The 17598-nt window shown below is 32.0% G+C and overlaps 1 protein-coding gene across 1 annotated transcript in view; it reads right to left on the minus strand.

Moving 5' to 3' along the window:
- Positions 1-17598, minus strand: part of LOC148281989 (uncharacterized) — a 108109-nt gene that overhangs the window by 25984 nt on the left and 64527 nt on the right. Inside the window, exons 36-47 of the mRNA XM_088225804.1 lie at positions 17171-17313; positions 16228-16333; positions 15955-16100; positions 13890-14085; positions 11503-11717; positions 8880-9396; positions 6783-6916; positions 4993-5104; positions 4148-4384; positions 1128-1276; positions 847-1030; positions 37-202 (exon numbers count right to left, since the gene is read on the minus strand). Of these exons, the coding sequence (XP_088081930.1) occupies positions 37-202; positions 847-1030; positions 1128-1276; positions 4148-4384; positions 4993-5104; positions 6783-6916; positions 8880-9396; positions 11503-11717; positions 13890-14085; positions 15955-16100; positions 16228-16333; positions 17171-17313 (2305 nt within the window). The remainder of the gene's footprint in view (positions 1-36; positions 203-846; positions 1031-1127; positions 1277-4147; positions 4385-4992; positions 5105-6782; positions 6917-8879; positions 9397-11502; positions 11718-13889; positions 14086-15954; positions 16101-16227; positions 16334-17170; positions 17314-17598) is intronic.

The following is a 17598-nucleotide window of genomic DNA, read 5'->3' on the forward strand; positions in this document are numbered from 1 at the left end:
ATGGAAATGCATATACTATATTCGTTTTATTTTTACCATCGCTTCTGTTGAAGTGCGCTAAAATAGACTTGTCTTTAGTGGACAGGATCCAAACTCCATCATCTTGTCCTGTTGTTCGGTTTACTCTTACAAGAACCTTGTACTCCGGCGATATTTGGCTCCAAGAAGTGTTCAATTTGTACCAGTCTTTGTCAGTAATTCGCTAGAAAAGTGGTCAACATTTCAAGATATTAAAAAAAATATAAATCTGTCCCTTAAAATCAGAAATAATTAAAATTATTAAGGCTCTGTGTTTATATCTGCCCTTACTGGTACCGATAAGGACAGGTATGAAGGTAATATTTTCTTTATAAACCAGAATTATTTTCTTTATAAAAAAAAGAGAATACAATTCTATAAAAAAAGGTTTCAACTAAAATATTTCAATAAATATATGTTTTTGAAAGTATTATCGAAGGCATAATTTTACGTAGAAATAAAGGAAAATGTCACAAAAATATATGTGATTTAAAATGCTTGTATTTCAAAAAAAAAAAATTTGCTTTAGCCATTTTCATATTTAATTTATTATCTTTAAATTATTACAACAAATTTTACTTCGATACTAAGTATTTATTGAGATCCCAGATACCTAAGTTTATTATATATTAGTTACATAAAACTTTTAAGTATATTTTTTTATAGAAATTATTATTTTGACCTAATTCATGTTTTTTTTCAGAACTGTAGAGGAGCTGTTTCGCACTGCTCAGGATAGGGAAGCTTTATCGCAAGTGATTATCAACGTCGAAGATATAAAGAAGAATAATAATAAATAATAGTACAAGGGATGAAATAAGAATTTACCTCGTATTGCACCAAGTGATTATTCAAGTCTATAAGAAGGACTCCTTCCCTTACGACCTGGTAAAATAAGGATTTCTGGTAACTGTAGAAGTTCTGCAGATGGTACAGTTTGTGATGCATGTTCAGATCAGTTTTCACCACTAAATCTAAGTTGGTAGCCGGATGCTTGCAGTTTAATTCGAATCTGCAAATTTAATGTGATTTCATTGATTATACCGGGGTTCATTTTTACTTTTATTCAAGGGAGGAAGATGTATAAAAATGCATTGAAAATAAATTACTTGTAGTCTCTGACTGGTCCATTGGAGTTATCCCTCAGCATGGAGTAGAATGTGAGTTTGTCTGTCTCGTAATGGGAATAATCCAGCTCCACATTGACTTTGGACGTCACGGAGGCGTCACTCGAGTATTTTCCCAGAACAGTAACATCCTAAAAAGAAAAATAAGTCAATTTATAAATGAAGCTTATTGTACAATCTTTGAGTATGTCCAAATGCTTGCAGACTGGCTGGATTTCCTCCCTAGGAAGTTATTTAAATTAAATTTTATTTCAACAGAGAGGGAAAACATTTTTGAGAAGAGTAAGTAAGTCTAGGCATTTGCAGGGCTTATGACCTGTCATTGGCTGGTTCAAGTGGCCACTTTACACACTGTGTAACATTCATAATTCTGCCCATGTTTGAACATCCACATTTCCTCAACTCTTTCATCTGTTGACTTTTGTGAAGTAAAAGAGCTGTGAGACTTCCATATTCACTTCTCAAAAATGTTTTCACTATCTGTTGAAATAAATTTAAATATGAAACTTCTTGTTTTGAAATGGGGGTCAGTACTGTATAAGTTTTTGATGCCACTGCAACCTATGAATATCTATTGTGATGGTTCATGTAAAATATAACATAAAATAGGTAGGTACGTGGTGTAATGGTCGGCGCGTTTACCCACCATGCAAGAGGTCTCAGTACAAAATTTTATCCGACGCTCTCCCTGGTATCATGCCTACAAATTGTCTCTAATAATATCAGACTAAGGATTGGCTACTGCATTATGAATAAGCCTTATTTTAAATCAAGATTGTGAACAGTTCTTGGTGTGGGTGCGGACTTGACGAGGAATGCACAGACCACGCGTTGTTTGGATGCCCCATTCTGGATGCATATCCTTTGCACACCAATCTAAACCTTCCCCTTCCCAAAATGTATCTCATGTCTTGTCAGTCTTATCCCCAAAAGTAGTTTTGAACTATAGTCCTTAAAATGTAACATGATTAGAATGACAGTTGTCAGAAAAAGTGACAACATAACTTTGTAGTAACGTCAAAGGAGCTATTTATGTTGACACCCAAAAAATCATTTGTATTTGGCGTGTTAATTTATTTTTTTAATACAATGCTTGAAACATAAATCAACATTTATATACAAAATCAGCTTGAAAACTAAAAGAAACCTAATTATTAACGACGTTCTTACAAGGTTACATCATTTTGTAAAAACATTAGATATGGGACAAATTGATCAAATCAAAATAATTAATTTGATGTTGTTCATGAAAAAAGTATAGATGTCTCATTTTTTGGTGAATAATTGTGCAAAAAACATAAGTTTTTGCGTTTTTTATATCAATTTTCGGAAACAGAGTTTTATGATTGCATGAAATAACCGATAAAATCGATTTGATCAGTGATCAGTAATTTCCCATCACTAATGAAATTAGTTTGACAGCTGTCATTCTAATCAATCTATATTTTAAGGACTATAGTCCAAATTGATTGTTTTTAATGATATAAATTTTTAAAGTGAAATATATTTGCATTTAAGTTTAAAGCACACTATATGGCATAAATAATCCTTGTTAGGATGGATTTCCTTAACTAATTTAAAAAAAAACAAAATTCAATAACTGTCTATTTATTATAGGAGCATTGACATTTTCTTGTATACCCACGAACAGGCCATGCCTTTGTGGGATTTTTTGTTTACTATTTTTACTATTAATATGTATTTTATTGCTTTGTAATTATCCTTTTTTTTTAATACTCTATTTTACCTTTTATGTATATTGTAAAAAAAAAACAAAATAAAAAAAATATTTTAAAAAAAGGGTCTTTTTACACAATAATATTTCATTTTCATAATATCAACAATGACCAATATTATTTGAAAATGAGTAGGCGGTAAGGTGGGATGTCAAAAATAATAAATTTTGAAATTAATTCTTTAAATTTCTATAATTAACTTGCTTTTTCTATGATTAGTTTTGATTTTTTTTTAATATTTGAAATTAATTTATTATAAGCCTTGCTAATTATGTATTATATTCATTTCACAAAAATAATATTTTTTTATACGGAGAACCATAGACAAACGGATGATAGTTTGAAGACCAAGTTACGTCCAATCCCGATAAAATATATCATTCCATGGAGAAAATTCTTATTGATAAACAAAAGCTCTCATTGATAAACGAAACAACTAATAATTTACATAAATAATTTCTCCCTAATACTACGCGAGCGAAGCTGCGGATAAAAGCTAGTTATAATATTAATTGGACCCCTTGGAATAACAAGGTTCCAACTTATTTTAACATTGGCCATGCCTTTGTGGGATTTTTTTGTTTATTATTTTTACTATTGATATGTATTTCATTGTAATCTAATTATGCTTTATTTTTTGAATACTCTATAAAAAAACAAAAAAAATAAAAAATAATAATAATTTAAAAAAAGATGATAGCCCAGGAATATTAGAACGATGGCGCTTGGCTTCGGGCACGACTGTTTACAGCTGTTTCTGAAGCCTTTTATCTGTCAACTCAATTTCGCATTTATTTTATTCAAGGCACGTAACTTAACCCGCAAATATTGTAACTTTTACAGAATTTGCGTAGCGCCGCCGTCGGTGAGCAAAAATCGTATTTTAATTACGCCTCGAAAGCAAAAGAACTCCGCTCTTTCAACCGATGTTTTTTTTGCAAAAAATAAAAACGTAATTTTTTTATTAAAACGCTATACTCCAAATTATTCTAGCTGCTTGCGTTTAAAAGTTATAACGGTTTTAAGTATGTAATATACCACCGAACACTCTGTATAATGAAATATCTCAAAACGCAAGCGGGGGAGGGGTGGGGAGTTTTGAGTAATAATTAAGTACCACATCTAGAACACGTGCAAAAAATCAGCTGGTTATGAAACATTTGATGCTAAAAACCTAAAATTCCTGGGTATGAGGTCTATGGTCTGGATCTGATAGAGATAGAATAGAGTAGAGAAGCAGTTGGCGGTAATAAGAGTGGAACATACCTTGCTGAAAGACGGGTGCATAAGGGACAGTTTAATGTCGTGCAAACTGCCGTCGGGCAGCTCGGGGTTGTTCCAGCGCCCCTCTAGCCGCAGGGTCTTGTTCTCCTCGCGCAGAGACCAGTTAAGGTTGGCTGTTCCATGTAGAAGCGTGTCCTGGAGATGGTAGTCGGAGACGAGGTTGAAGGAACGCATTGGATAGCGTACTCCCACTCGTAACTCCTGGCTCTCATCTTCACTCTGAAACAGCAATCAAATCTTAAAATTACTAACGTGTCTTGCTTCAAGGTTTTGTACATTTCCCAGTCAGGTTGCAAATTTTGACTACATATTGGTTTGGTCCCGACCGAGATCGACAGAACGTAGTTATGCAGAAGGCAGTTAGACTCGAGGGAATTTTTTTCACACAGTATACTAAAGGTAAAACTTGGCAGAATGGTGAATGATCCACAGTGTGTACAGTGGCCACTTCAACCAGCCAATGACAGGTCATACACACTTGTATATTCCCTTCTCAAAAATGTTTTCCTTCTCTGTTGCAATAATATAGATCTAAATAACTCCTTTGGGAGTGAAATCCAACCTGTCAACAAACTGGACATACTTTTCACTTTGATGCATCATACTCACGACCTGTTACCTGGAACTTTATTTGTTTATTGCAAGTTTATTGTTTCTTGAACTTTGTTTTTAAATACTCGTATGCCAATACGGATGTAACATTTATATCAGGGTAAAATAGTCATTATTTTACACAGTGTAAAAAAGACTCAACCATTCAGTAACGGGTAAAAAGTAATGTAATTGATATCTTCCCATTTAAAATAAAAACGTTTTTTTTTATTTACCTCAGTTTTATTAAGGATGTTGAATTCATAGTGCAGCCACACATCTGGAGCCCATTGGAACTTGGAGCCCTGGAAAAGTTCTTTCTCTATGGACTCATAATTGTTCTCGAATCTGTAATAGTAAAAAAAATATTTGGAAATGTATTTTACCCCTTGAGACTGCATTCACGTTCAAATAATAATATTGGGTTTTGATATCAAATTGCTGGCAATCTTCTCTATGGCGTCTATTTTTACGTTTTCATTTAATTTTTGGCGTGTTATTCAATCGTATCGCCTCGGATGTCGATATATTTCATGACAGCGAGACTTCTCTTAGAAAGGCAATTTACAAATTGTAATAATATGAACCTATAATGACTTTTTTTTTCTTTTTCCAATTTAATCAATCTGTTATGTTATATTTTGTAATGTATTGAGAATGAATTGGATACTGTGTGATGGTCTCAATGTAACTAAAAAACAAACAAATGAAATAAAAAGATTGAAATGAAAAATTCGTAAACTCACGTAAAATGGCATTTACATTTTGACGATTCGGCTCTCGTTAGAGCACCTAACTTCTGCCATTATTATTTGCATTTTTTAATGTCACATGCCAACTGGCCTCTATGTTTAAATTTATGTATGTTATATAAATGTTTTTATCATAGAGATTTTTGTGAAAAATATATGTAAATCAAAAAACCTAGTACTATATATAATTGATACACATATTATATATATTTTTATGTATTTCATTGCTTTATATTTGTTTTTTATTATTTATTAAACTATATTATTTATGTGTATGTAACATGTATTCTTGGCACATATATATACTTTTTATTTGTATAATAACAATTTTTAATTTCTTACATTAGGTTAGCTAGGCATTTATAACTAAGTAGTTTTAGTTTTTTTAAATGTTATTGTTTTATTAGTATAGGACTACTTATGCTCTAAAAGATGAAAAATCTCCATCTCAGAACAGGCTGAGTCATGTTAGAAGGAGACTATCATAAACAGAAAACACTCCGTTTTCATTTTATATTGATTAGTTTTATATAGATTCCTTGTTATTAAATATGTTTACTAATTTTATGCAATAAATTTATAAAATAAATAAATAATTGTTATTTTTTATTATGATTTTTTTTTAGTATGTACCTATTTGAGAATAGTATCCATCTCCGGCAAAAAAAATAAAACACCATTTTAAACCTAATGTTAGATTAAACTAACATAGCTTTAACTTCTAAACGAAAAGAAAAAAAAACAAAGAAAAATTTCAAATAATTATCTTATGCCAAATATTGTTAACAACTGCTAGATTTAATTCAGGATTGAGAGGGTTAACATTAGGTGTTCAAGCATGAAAATTCAAATATTTTTCCATAGACAAATAAAAATTAAAGCTGTTGTATTGTTTCAGCATTTACAGAATAACATTTTAAATGTATTATAAATATAACATATTGAATTTTTACACCACAAATGAGTTTAATATTGCTTATAACACAAGTTTCGGGTATTCAGAATAACCCATCATCAGGTGTAAATAAAAAAAGGAACGCGGCCTAAGATACCACAGGACGTGGTAACATCAGTCAACCCAACCAAGTCAATTCAACTCATCAGCGTTGTCTCACTCTCGCACTCCATAATAAAGTTCCGTATATTTATTCGCCATGTAATAAATACACATCGATCACGAACATAGTTTCTTCTATCAATTTCCAACTGGAGTAGGAGCTCAAACGCTCACAAATAACTAAAATCCTAAAATTTTATAGCAAAATGTTCCTTACTTGATAGTTCTATTCCCCTGTATGGCTAGGATTTTAATCTGTTTACCGGATTTCCATGGCTCTATATCAAATCTTCCTGTTAAATTAAAATTGGTGGCATTGTTTAACTCGTAGACAGAAGCTTGTTTGATGTCCTGAAATAAATAAAACAATCGTAAAACAAAAGTAAAAGTAAAATAAAAAAATAATAAAAATGATAATTTTGAATGTTGGGTAATTTTTGAAAGCTATACTATTTTCTAACAATTGGTACTGGTGACGTCATTAGTTTTCAGCGTCGGGAGTCGGGATATGAAATACGTACTCATCAATTTTTGAATTTTTTGGGATAGATCTTCCGGCTTTTCGTAGATCTCTTCGCGACTAAACAGTGTGGGATGAAGTTAGATTGGCATGGTTTAGCTCAAAGTTTTTGGTCTTTCGTTTTTTTTAATATATTTCTATGCTATTATTGTTTTGCCCTTGTTTGTCTTTGCTAAATAGTTTTATGTTCTTTTTGTTCAGTTTCTTGCATTTATGTTTCTTCATGTAACTGTAGTAATTGGCTTAGGCCGTATATATATAATAAATAAATAAATAAAAAAATTTGCTTATTACAGAAATTATTCATACTTTCAAAAATAAATTCCCAGTTAAAGTGAAAAAGTCAGAATCGGAAGAAGTCAGCTAAATGAAATTATAGTGAATACAGTGACCATGCCGCTCGACTGTGGAATCATATCCCATCCACCATCAAAGATGTTACTTCACTATCTCTGTTTAAATCACGTCTGAAGAGACATCTCCTTTCTCTTCCTTAATCTCTCCTCCTTTCCTCTTTCCTCTTTTTTTCCTTTTTCCCATTGAATAATAGTATTGATTTAAGGTAATTTATATACAAATACATGTATTTATATTTTTATTATTATAATTAAAATTCAGTTCCACCAAGAAATGTCAGTAGAAAAACTCAATTCTATTTTTATATATCTTTAACTTTTTTTTCTTTATTTTCTATTGAATATTTTTTAACTTGAATTATGAAAAAAAAAACTTTTATTTTATTGGTTGGTTGGAAAAAATTGCCATTTGGCAATAAGCCCTCCAATGTACAAAAAGTTAAATATATACATTTTTTAAATGTGTGGGAAATCAATGTATTTTGTATTTTGTATTTTTGAATTTTTTTTTTGCACCACAACAGGCCAGGAAGCCCAATTACAGTGGTGAATTACATCACAGAACACCCAGGCTTGAGAAAAATCACATTTAATTTTTGTGTTCTCACCGGGAATCAAACCCGGAACCTTCCGTATGTGAGTCAAGCGTCTTGACCACTACACCACGGAGGCCGCTAGAGTTATGAATGTAAGTATGATAGAGTTATGAATGTTGAAATCAGGCGAGAGTGCAAATCTGAGATAGCTGTAATTGATAGGATTAAGAAAGGATCACTAAGATGGTTTGGTCATGGAGAACGAATGAGTGACGAAAGAATGGTAAAACAGATACGTATGACGAGAATGAGTAACGTAGGACGTGTGTGGTGGTCTACCCTCTATGCCTACCTCTACGGGGAAATGGCGTGATGTTAGTAGTAGTAGTAGTAGTAATAATTAAAATCTATAATCTACTTCCACTGTCTATTAAAACAATTAGTAACGAGAAAATGTTTGAAAAGGCTATAAAAAAATGGATAGTGGAGCTAGGTAGAATTAAAATGGATTGTCTCATTCGCCCATACCAATACTGAATCAACTGCTCCACAAGTGTATAGCTTATGTAGGTTTTTGTTATTTTCACTGTGTGTTTTGTAATATAAATAATATAAATGTACATAAATACCTTGTTTTCTAAACTGTCTGAATATTTGTTAATTATCTTTGTTTTTTAAGTTAGTCTTCTTTGTTTATTTTCAAATGTAATTTCAAAAAAGTATATTGTTAAGTGTCCTCGGCACGGGAAACCCCAGTGAGGTCACATTATTTTTATTATTAATTATAGTTTGTAAACGAAAAATATGAATAAATATTTATTTATTTATTTAAAAATTTATTGCAGTCTTTCTACGAAGTGATTATTAGGGACAGTTACTGAAATATTTTAAACAATACTTACTGTATCTTTGTCATTATGCTGATGAATATAATGTATTCCGAATGGAGAGAACTTAACGACATCCACACTTATATCAACCGTGTCTCTCAAAAGTTTGCTCTCACTAATGTCGGAGAAGCTCTTGAATAACCCTTGAATCATCTGGTCCCCATTATAGAATACAGTTTGGTTCCCATTGCTCCAAGTGTCGGCTTGATTGTAAGAATATTCGGTCACAAGGAAATGCCTCGTGCTTAGTGGAACTTCGAGAGAAATTATGCCGTGCTGTCCGACAGATTTTTGCGGGCCTTTCCTGACTTTGTGGGTGGCGTTGAGAAGAGCAGATTGATTTGGCCAGAACAGCTGGACCATGTTTTCGCAAAGCGTTTCCCCGTTGGTTATCCTCGCATCTGTGGCCAGCCAGGGGATGTTGATGAATGGTGTCGTGGCGTTGATTGTTCCTACCGTGTGTTTTAAACCTCCGTATACGAGGTCTAAGTCGAGCAGTTGCTGCGAGGCTGGGTAACATACCGTACCCCTGAAAGTGAAGAATAGTAAGTACTAAAAAAACACCAGTTTGACCTAAAATACTTGAAAAAATTTGAGACAGTAAAAATTATACATGAAATTGCATTGGAAAACATACAAAACCATGACATAACATTAACCAAAAATGCTGAAATACACAAATATAATAATACCGGACAACAACTACAGTACCGCATTAAAAAAGCAAAGGCAAATGCGGGACAGTCAAAAATACTATCAATGGACAAAAACACTACAATGATTTAACTTATAACTTGAAAAATTATAGTGTAGATAAATTTAAAATGAACATTAAGAAGCACACAATGACAGTGCAGTAACCAGACGAGTTATGACATGACTAACGGGTTTAAAAAAATTGTAAACAAATAAAAAATAAACAAAAAAATTTATTGGTTTTTTTAATCAAGTTATTTTGATGCATATTTCTTTAATTTTCTATCCACCGAAATAAAATCGTGTGTGAAATAGAATCAGCACCCGGACGAATACTTTCGACTTCATGGCTAATATTTTTATGTAAAAACCCTAAAAAATTAACTCAAGTAGAGATTAATGGTTAGCAAGTTTGCAAACTACGCTTGCTTGGGCAAGCTCGACGTGAAAAAGTCGGATCATTATTTAGTCCTGTGCAGCAATCCACTTGGTTACTGTTTAGTGTAAAACAACATTTGTCGATATTACACCTGGCTGATTACCTTTCTTTCCCATCCTTCCTTTGACCCGTCTTTATGGTACCTACCTTACATCAAGATAGAAGATTTTACAAAATTAGAAGATTTGGATTTCGAACATTATAAATAAAATGTTAATATTACATTACATTACATAAGAATTCATGGAATCGTCGCACGCCGTTGTGAAAGTTATCATAATAAATGATTTAATATCATAATTTATAATGAACTTTCATCATTCAATGCTCAAAATAAAAAAAAATCCTCATCGCATCAAAGGTAAGTCCATTTCCGTGTTCCTTTCTTTTACTCAAATATTCCAACCTCACTTAAAATTTAATGATATTTATGTTTAAATTATTCAGTCCGCTTTTCGTTAACAGTTACATTGACCTCAAACATATTAAAACCGTTTATGGCTTGCAGAAAGCTGACTGTACATACACCCTCGGCGCAATAATGCTATTTTGCTTTTGGGCGAAGCTTCTTGCACTAGAGGGTTACATAGTTTTCAGCAAGAGCACATTTTGTATATCTGTTTTGTTGGGTTCTTTGTTCATGAGTTTTATTTCTGTGAAACGACCAAATGGCTGATTTTACAAACAGCTGCTTTACACAATAGATTTTGTTCCGCAAAAGCAAAAAAGTAGGATATAGTAAGAGCGTCGGTTAATTGATTTCCAAATATTTTTTGCACCACCGTTATGGCTTCTATTTTGATCTATAATTCTATACTTTTCGTATATTATAAAAATGTAGCTGCATCATTAGTTGCAGATATGGGAATAACCTCAGAGTTATAACGTTGCGAATTTTTGATTGACGACAACTTCACTATGCTGGTGGCCATCATTGTTTTGTTTGACAACAGACATGTAACAAATGCTTTTGTTGCTGAACATAAATAACGTGGAAATTGCCTTATAATAATAAAAGAAGAAATTATAGAAATATAAATTGGAATAATCTTGCAATAATAAAAATACAATCTTTACCTTTTAAGGAAACAAATATTTAACTACGAGTAGGTACCGTATTTTTCAGACCATAAGACAAAAAAATTTATCCTGAAAATTCAACCAAAAATTGGGAGGCGTCTTATGGTTCGATGCGTCTTATCGTTCAAAAGATATTTTTTTAATAAAAAATGGCAGATAAATTGTGGGGTGCGTTTGTAGTCCGATGCGTCTTATCGTTCGCAAAATACGGTACATTCAAAAGTAATTACAATACAAATGAATATCGATTTAGCAATTCTTCACCTATTGTACGGCACATTTGTTTTCTGCAAATTGTAGCTAACTTTATGGTTGATAACCCTAGATTAATTTTTGTGCTCATGGACGCTTCTATAAACGTTAGCGCATTATTGATCTGAGGGAATGGTGATAATAACCTATATACCTAATTATACTTACACAAGAGAAATTAGGTCTTCTTTTGGTTTGTTATAGGTGCCAACCAATTTAATCGTTTCCTGCTTTCTATACAGCGGTGATACAAGAGCATAATCCACCTTGATTGCTTTTTCTGAGACATCCACTCGTAAAACATTATCTATAGTTTCTATTGACTTTCCTACCCCCCAATCCAAAGTAACGTTAGTTAGGACTGAATTGGCTGGCCTGAGAATCTGAAACAAGTTATAAAGGTTCTTAAGTTCTGGGGATTCACTGATCTTAATAATAATTATTTTTGTACATTATAATGACCATACCTAAAGACGAGTCTAAGAATCATGTAAATTGCCAGTAACAGCATAAAGGCTAGAAACCATATCTGCGACACAGAAAAGTAGCCAGAAACTAAGATGCATGTAAAGATCCATGGAAAGGCAGATGCAGAGACAGAATAAGGAATAAAGAAATAAGGTGCCGATCAGGAGTCATAGATATTATGGATCGTGCAGATAATTACAATGGCAGTAGGCAGGACACTTAGCGAGACAAAATGATGGCAGGCGGACACCCAGAATAATAAAGTGAAGACCATGGGCAAGCAAAAGACGTGTTGGAAGGTCACAAAAAAGATGGGTCGACGATATTGCCTCGATAGCCGGTAGAACATGGATGAAAAAAGCGGGAGATAGAAAGGAGTGGAAACATTTTGAAGGAGCCTTTATCCAGCAGTTGAGAGAAAAAGAACAAGAAGCCTACCGGCCGGTTTTGATGCTATTACCTACATCCTCTCTTATCAAGGTATAATTTAGAAATGTTTATAATTTTATTACATAGTTTTAACAATGTCTACTTAAATCGAATACACAAGAAGGTTGAAGTCTTTATATCAAGTAGTATTTTGTGTTTGTGAAGGTATGGAGTGAGGGACGAGGGGGGCTGAAATTTGACCATTAGTACTCGATCTCGGCAAATTAGACAGGAGTGGACGAAAGAAAGTATAGTTAATTTGATAATATATTATTTTTTTTATCATTATTCATTAGTTTTTAAATTTCTAAATTACCTAATTTTAATTTATTTATTTATTGATGGACTTATACAGTCCATTCCAACAATGGTAAACACATTTTCTTATACTAAATACAGGTACAAACGAAATAAATTACAACCAAATAAAATTAAAAATAGGACAAAAAAAAATCTACCTCGAGACAAGATTAGGTCTATCTTATACCATAGTTTATGCTGTGTTGATCAATGAACAGGACATTATTATTTCGCGACCGGCGGATCGGAACATTGAATGCCACTTGTTCTAGTAACGATGGTAAATCAATTAAGCCATTCAGTAAATTAAACATAAATATGGAGTCAATGTTATTTCTACGTTTTTGTAGACATGAGATTTTTAACATTGACTCCATTTTTCCGTAAGTGTAGTCTACCTTCTCGAGGCCAATCATCCATGCTAGTTTTCTTAGCAGACGATGTTGCACCGATTCGATATGATTTATCCGGCCTACATAGAAGGAAAACCAGATCGCGGAGGTATATTCTAAAAGAAATGTTTTATTTTCAACATGTAGAATCTTTGACCCGGCGCGACGTCTGTATTAATGACGATTATTTTCTATTAGATAGTTTGTTAAAAAACACATGTAAATTTGTTATTTAATTAAATAATCAAGTTGGGTGTACGTAGTGTTTCAATACAGTGCCTCATGCACTATTATTAGCTATTATTATAGTGGTATCTACGCAGATTTACCAATGAATAAAATGACTCGCCTACGGTCTGTATTGCAGCGAGACTTATTTTTAAAATGTCTAAGTTCAGTCATATCACTCCACTACTTCAGGAATTTCACAGGCTACGTTTTCCACAGAAGGCGGAATACAAACTCTGTTGGCTTATGTATAAGTCACTGCACAACTCTGCTCCAGAACCTAAGGGAATTCTGCATTCCAGATGAACTAGCTGACAGACGTCTTACGCTTAGATCAACTACATCTACGTCGAGAGGAAAAGTTATTATACCTCTACGCAAACAACGCACTAAATTCGGCGAACGCGCATTTGCGGTCGCAGGCCCTACGGCATGGAACGCTCTTCCAGCAGAGCCAGAGGTACGAAACTGTAAGAGTGAAGTGATTTTTCGGAAAAACTTAAAACCCCTTTGTTCTCTTATTAATTTGAATAAGTCCTTAGCATGTGATGAGAAAGTACATTGTTTTCCTTAAATTACGAATTTAAAAAGTTGTAATTAAAATTATTACTTTATATAATCACTTTGCAAAGCGCCCTTGAGGTATTATATTACGAAAATAGCGATGTATAAGTTATTCATAATAATAATAATAATTGAGTTTGTAAGGGTTTTGATTAATAGTTGAAAAAAACCTACCTTTCCCTTGGCTGTCGCCATCATGCCACTAACATCTGTTCCATATTTGGCCTCTAGAGTTAGGAGTCCATCTTTCTCTTTAGTAAAACTCACATCCACAGAATGGACATCGACATTAGGTTTTGGTAGGAGGATGTTCATTCCGATCTGTTTTTTTTCCTTGCCGACAGTTAGAAGTGATGCGTTAGATCCACAACTGAAATATTAAGTACAAAAACTTGTTAAAGCCAAACAAAATGGTTGTGCTCGTAGCGTTTTTAGCGAATGTTAAGAATTACCCAGTCAAATGAATTTAGTAATGCATAAAATTATTATTGTTATTATTCTTTATGTAGGATTCATCGAATCTCTTAAAATCTTCAATCTCTTTTAGCACCTGGTGCTCATTCAATAATTTACATCTCAACTTAAGTAAGTGCAAGGTTATGAGATTTTTTCGTCTGGAAAATCCAAACATATACGACTACTTACTGAACGATGAAATATTATCATCTGTGTCTAGTATACGAGATTTAGGTATTATCCTTGACACCTAACTTTTTTTTACAATTCATATTGAACATGTTATCAATAAATCCTTAAAACTCCTTGGATTTATTAACAGAAGCTCAACTGACTTCAAAAATATCAATGACCTTAAAATTTTCTTCTGTTCTCTAGTTCGCCCGCGTCTAGAGTATTCCTTTGTTATCTGGTCTCCATATTATGATGTTCACATAAAAAATATTGAATCAGTTCAACGTCAATTTTTAAGAAATCAATTTTTCGTAAGATAGGCTGGAGGTTGGACTTATCCAGATACCAAAATATGTATAATGAGTTAGAAACTAGCTTAAAAATTTATTTTTACCTATTCAAACTGTTCAATTTGAGAAAATCAGTGGTATATGAAAATATTATTGGTTTATTAATAATTTTATTATAGAACTAAATATTTATAAACATACATATTTTTTAAGAAGTAAAAATTGACTAAATATCTACACTAAGTATATACTTCATAGTAATGAAGAGAGGAAGAGGTAAAGAGAGAAGGAAAGAGGGAGGAAAAAGGATAAACCGAAATATTCAGGAAGTGACATTTCATACGTGATTTGAATGCAAATAAAGAAAGGGCGTCTCTGACATTAGTGGGTAGATTATTTCATAATCGAGCATCTACTGTTGAAAAAGTGGAGCCAAAAAAAATACAGCGGTGAATGGGTATTGAAAGGGTTCTCTCGTTACTAGAACGAAAAGTTAGCCCATGCTGTGATAGAGGTTAAAATTGCTCTCTCAGATAAACAGGCGAAGTAGGATTATGTAAAATATTTGACAAAGATGCTATGCTATGCTATATTGACAAATTTCTTGTGCTATAATAAAGGAGAAAACATTATGGACTAGTTTATTGTATTTTTTTGTTGTGTCCTTTTGTCTTCATAATTTGGAAACAAACAGACGCAACTTATGTTAACACCCAATGCATAAAAAACAGTATATTTTTAATGTCCGAAAAAAAATTTGGTGTACAATTCTTCTTCTTCTAATCAGCCCATTTCTCTCGACTGCTGATACGTTATCCATTATAGTAATAATATTGAAAGACATATAATATTATTTAGGACAATTCCTTATTTTCGCAATGTAAAAATATCTATTATAACAATTTGAATACAATTTCAAATTCATAACTGACTGAAAATGTAAATATTAAATTAAAAGGAATTCAAAAATATTATTATGACTCTTTTTGAACTTTGTCAGAAAATAATTATTATTACCCGAAACGCGGACATGCATAAGTAAAAACGGACAATATTCCTTTCCACATTTTATATTGATTTTTTTAACTTTTTGAATTGAATATAAATTTTACTATCCTTTCTTTCAGTTTCAGCTCACGGAGGTCAAATCATTGCAAAAGATAGAAGCCCGGATCACCAAATGAACGCTTATACGAGAAGAAATCAAAGAAAAAATGAACCTTCGATGATGGGCCTCCGATTCTCACATTTTAGAAGAAAAGTATAATAGATAATTTATATATAAATAAGTATACAACGATTTATAATACAATACTTACTTCCAAGCTTTATCGATGTCGATAAAGAAGCCGAGAGCTGATAATTCAGAAGCCACTTTGGGAGACACTTCAGAAGCATTGTATAGGTAATATGTGTCCATGTCTAGACTGTGTCTTGCTCCATTTACAATGTGGTTGTTCTTTACCTACAAAATAATACAATTTGTTTTTATATCAGGATAGATTAATCAGTTTAAGTTACCATACATCATAAGGCAAACATAAATCTGGCTATTTTTTTGTAAGGGGTTATAGAAATAAATATATTTTTACCTGGAAAAATAAGTTATCCGGCAGGAAGCTCCAACGAACATCTCCCTCACCAGAAAGTTTTGTCAAGTTATAGTTGCATATGAATGCACCATATCGAGGAGATAAACTGAAAAAAAAAAATTTAGAAAAATATATCTCAACTGAGACGCAGCAATTATTGGGATGGTCGAATCATTCAGAACCTAAATAGAATGTACTAAAATAATTTTTTAAAAAAGCAAAAACTTATTTAAAAAAATTCAAGTATCATATTTTTAAAAAATCTGTTTATTTTGTGTGCTAATGCCAGAAATAAAATCTAAGTTTCTGCCAACAAAATAGTATAAATTTGTTTAATTTATTAAAAACTTTTTTTTAAATTTATTTTTTCAAAAATATTTACAAAAAATTCTTAAATTAAAGTCCTGCTGAGTTGCATACATACAACTCGTCAGCAGGTTCTTATAAATTACATTAATTATTTACACTTAGCCTACATTAACAATAATTTTACTTGAAAAACAATTACAGATTACATTTTGAAAAATTAAAAACTATCACTAATACAAAAAACTTTTTTCTAATAACCATAATTTGAGCAAACGTCGAACTCCTGTATTTAACTCAGTATTTTTAATATTGTTTGGTAACATATTAAATATTTTAGGTATACTGTATTGCAGTGTCCTTTTGCCATATTTATTGCAGTATCTAGGAACAGCTAGCCCTTCCATACTAGTAAACCTGGTGTTGTAATCATGTACCAACTTGAGTTTATACTCGGAGTGCGACGCATGCTGACAAATTAATTTGATGCGCGTACGCGGTTTTTTGACTATTATAATTCTATGGACTCCATATTATGAAGAGAACGGGAAACAATAAATAATTGCTTAAATACATTTTTTTCTTTCTTGACTAGTTAAAAATATTATTATCAAATGATTGAAGATTAGAGTCTTACTCAACATCAGCGTCGATGGCCACAGTTTTAAGATTTTGAAGTGGAGTATTGGAAAGAATATTTATAATAACTCTTTTGTCTTCCGTCATCTTGATGCTACTTTTAACAAATATCTCTTTGATGTGCTGGTTTGATGAGTCGATCTAAAAAGCAATATTAAAAACTCAGTGTGGATAATGCATAATTTATTTTTTAAATATACAGCTTGTAAAATGAACTCGAATGAAACGACTTAAAATTATGGCGCACTGTTATTAAAATTATAATTAATGACTTCAAGCAATGGGGAAATATATTTTTTTGTTTTTAACTTTTTTAAAGTAAGTAAATCTATAAAAATAATTTTAAAGTTCATACAGTAGACAATATTTAAAAATAAATTCCATTACACAAATTTATAAAGAAGAAAAAATAAAAGAATTGGAGAT

The sequence above is a fragment of the Micrasema longulum genome, unplaced genomic scaffold, assembly GCF_059751315.1.
Source record: "Micrasema longulum isolate JH-2025_06_02 unplaced genomic scaffold, ASM5975131v1 h1tg000387l, whole genome shotgun sequence".
Lineage (NCBI taxonomy): Eukaryota > Metazoa > Arthropoda > Insecta > Trichoptera > Brachycentridae > Micrasema > Micrasema longulum.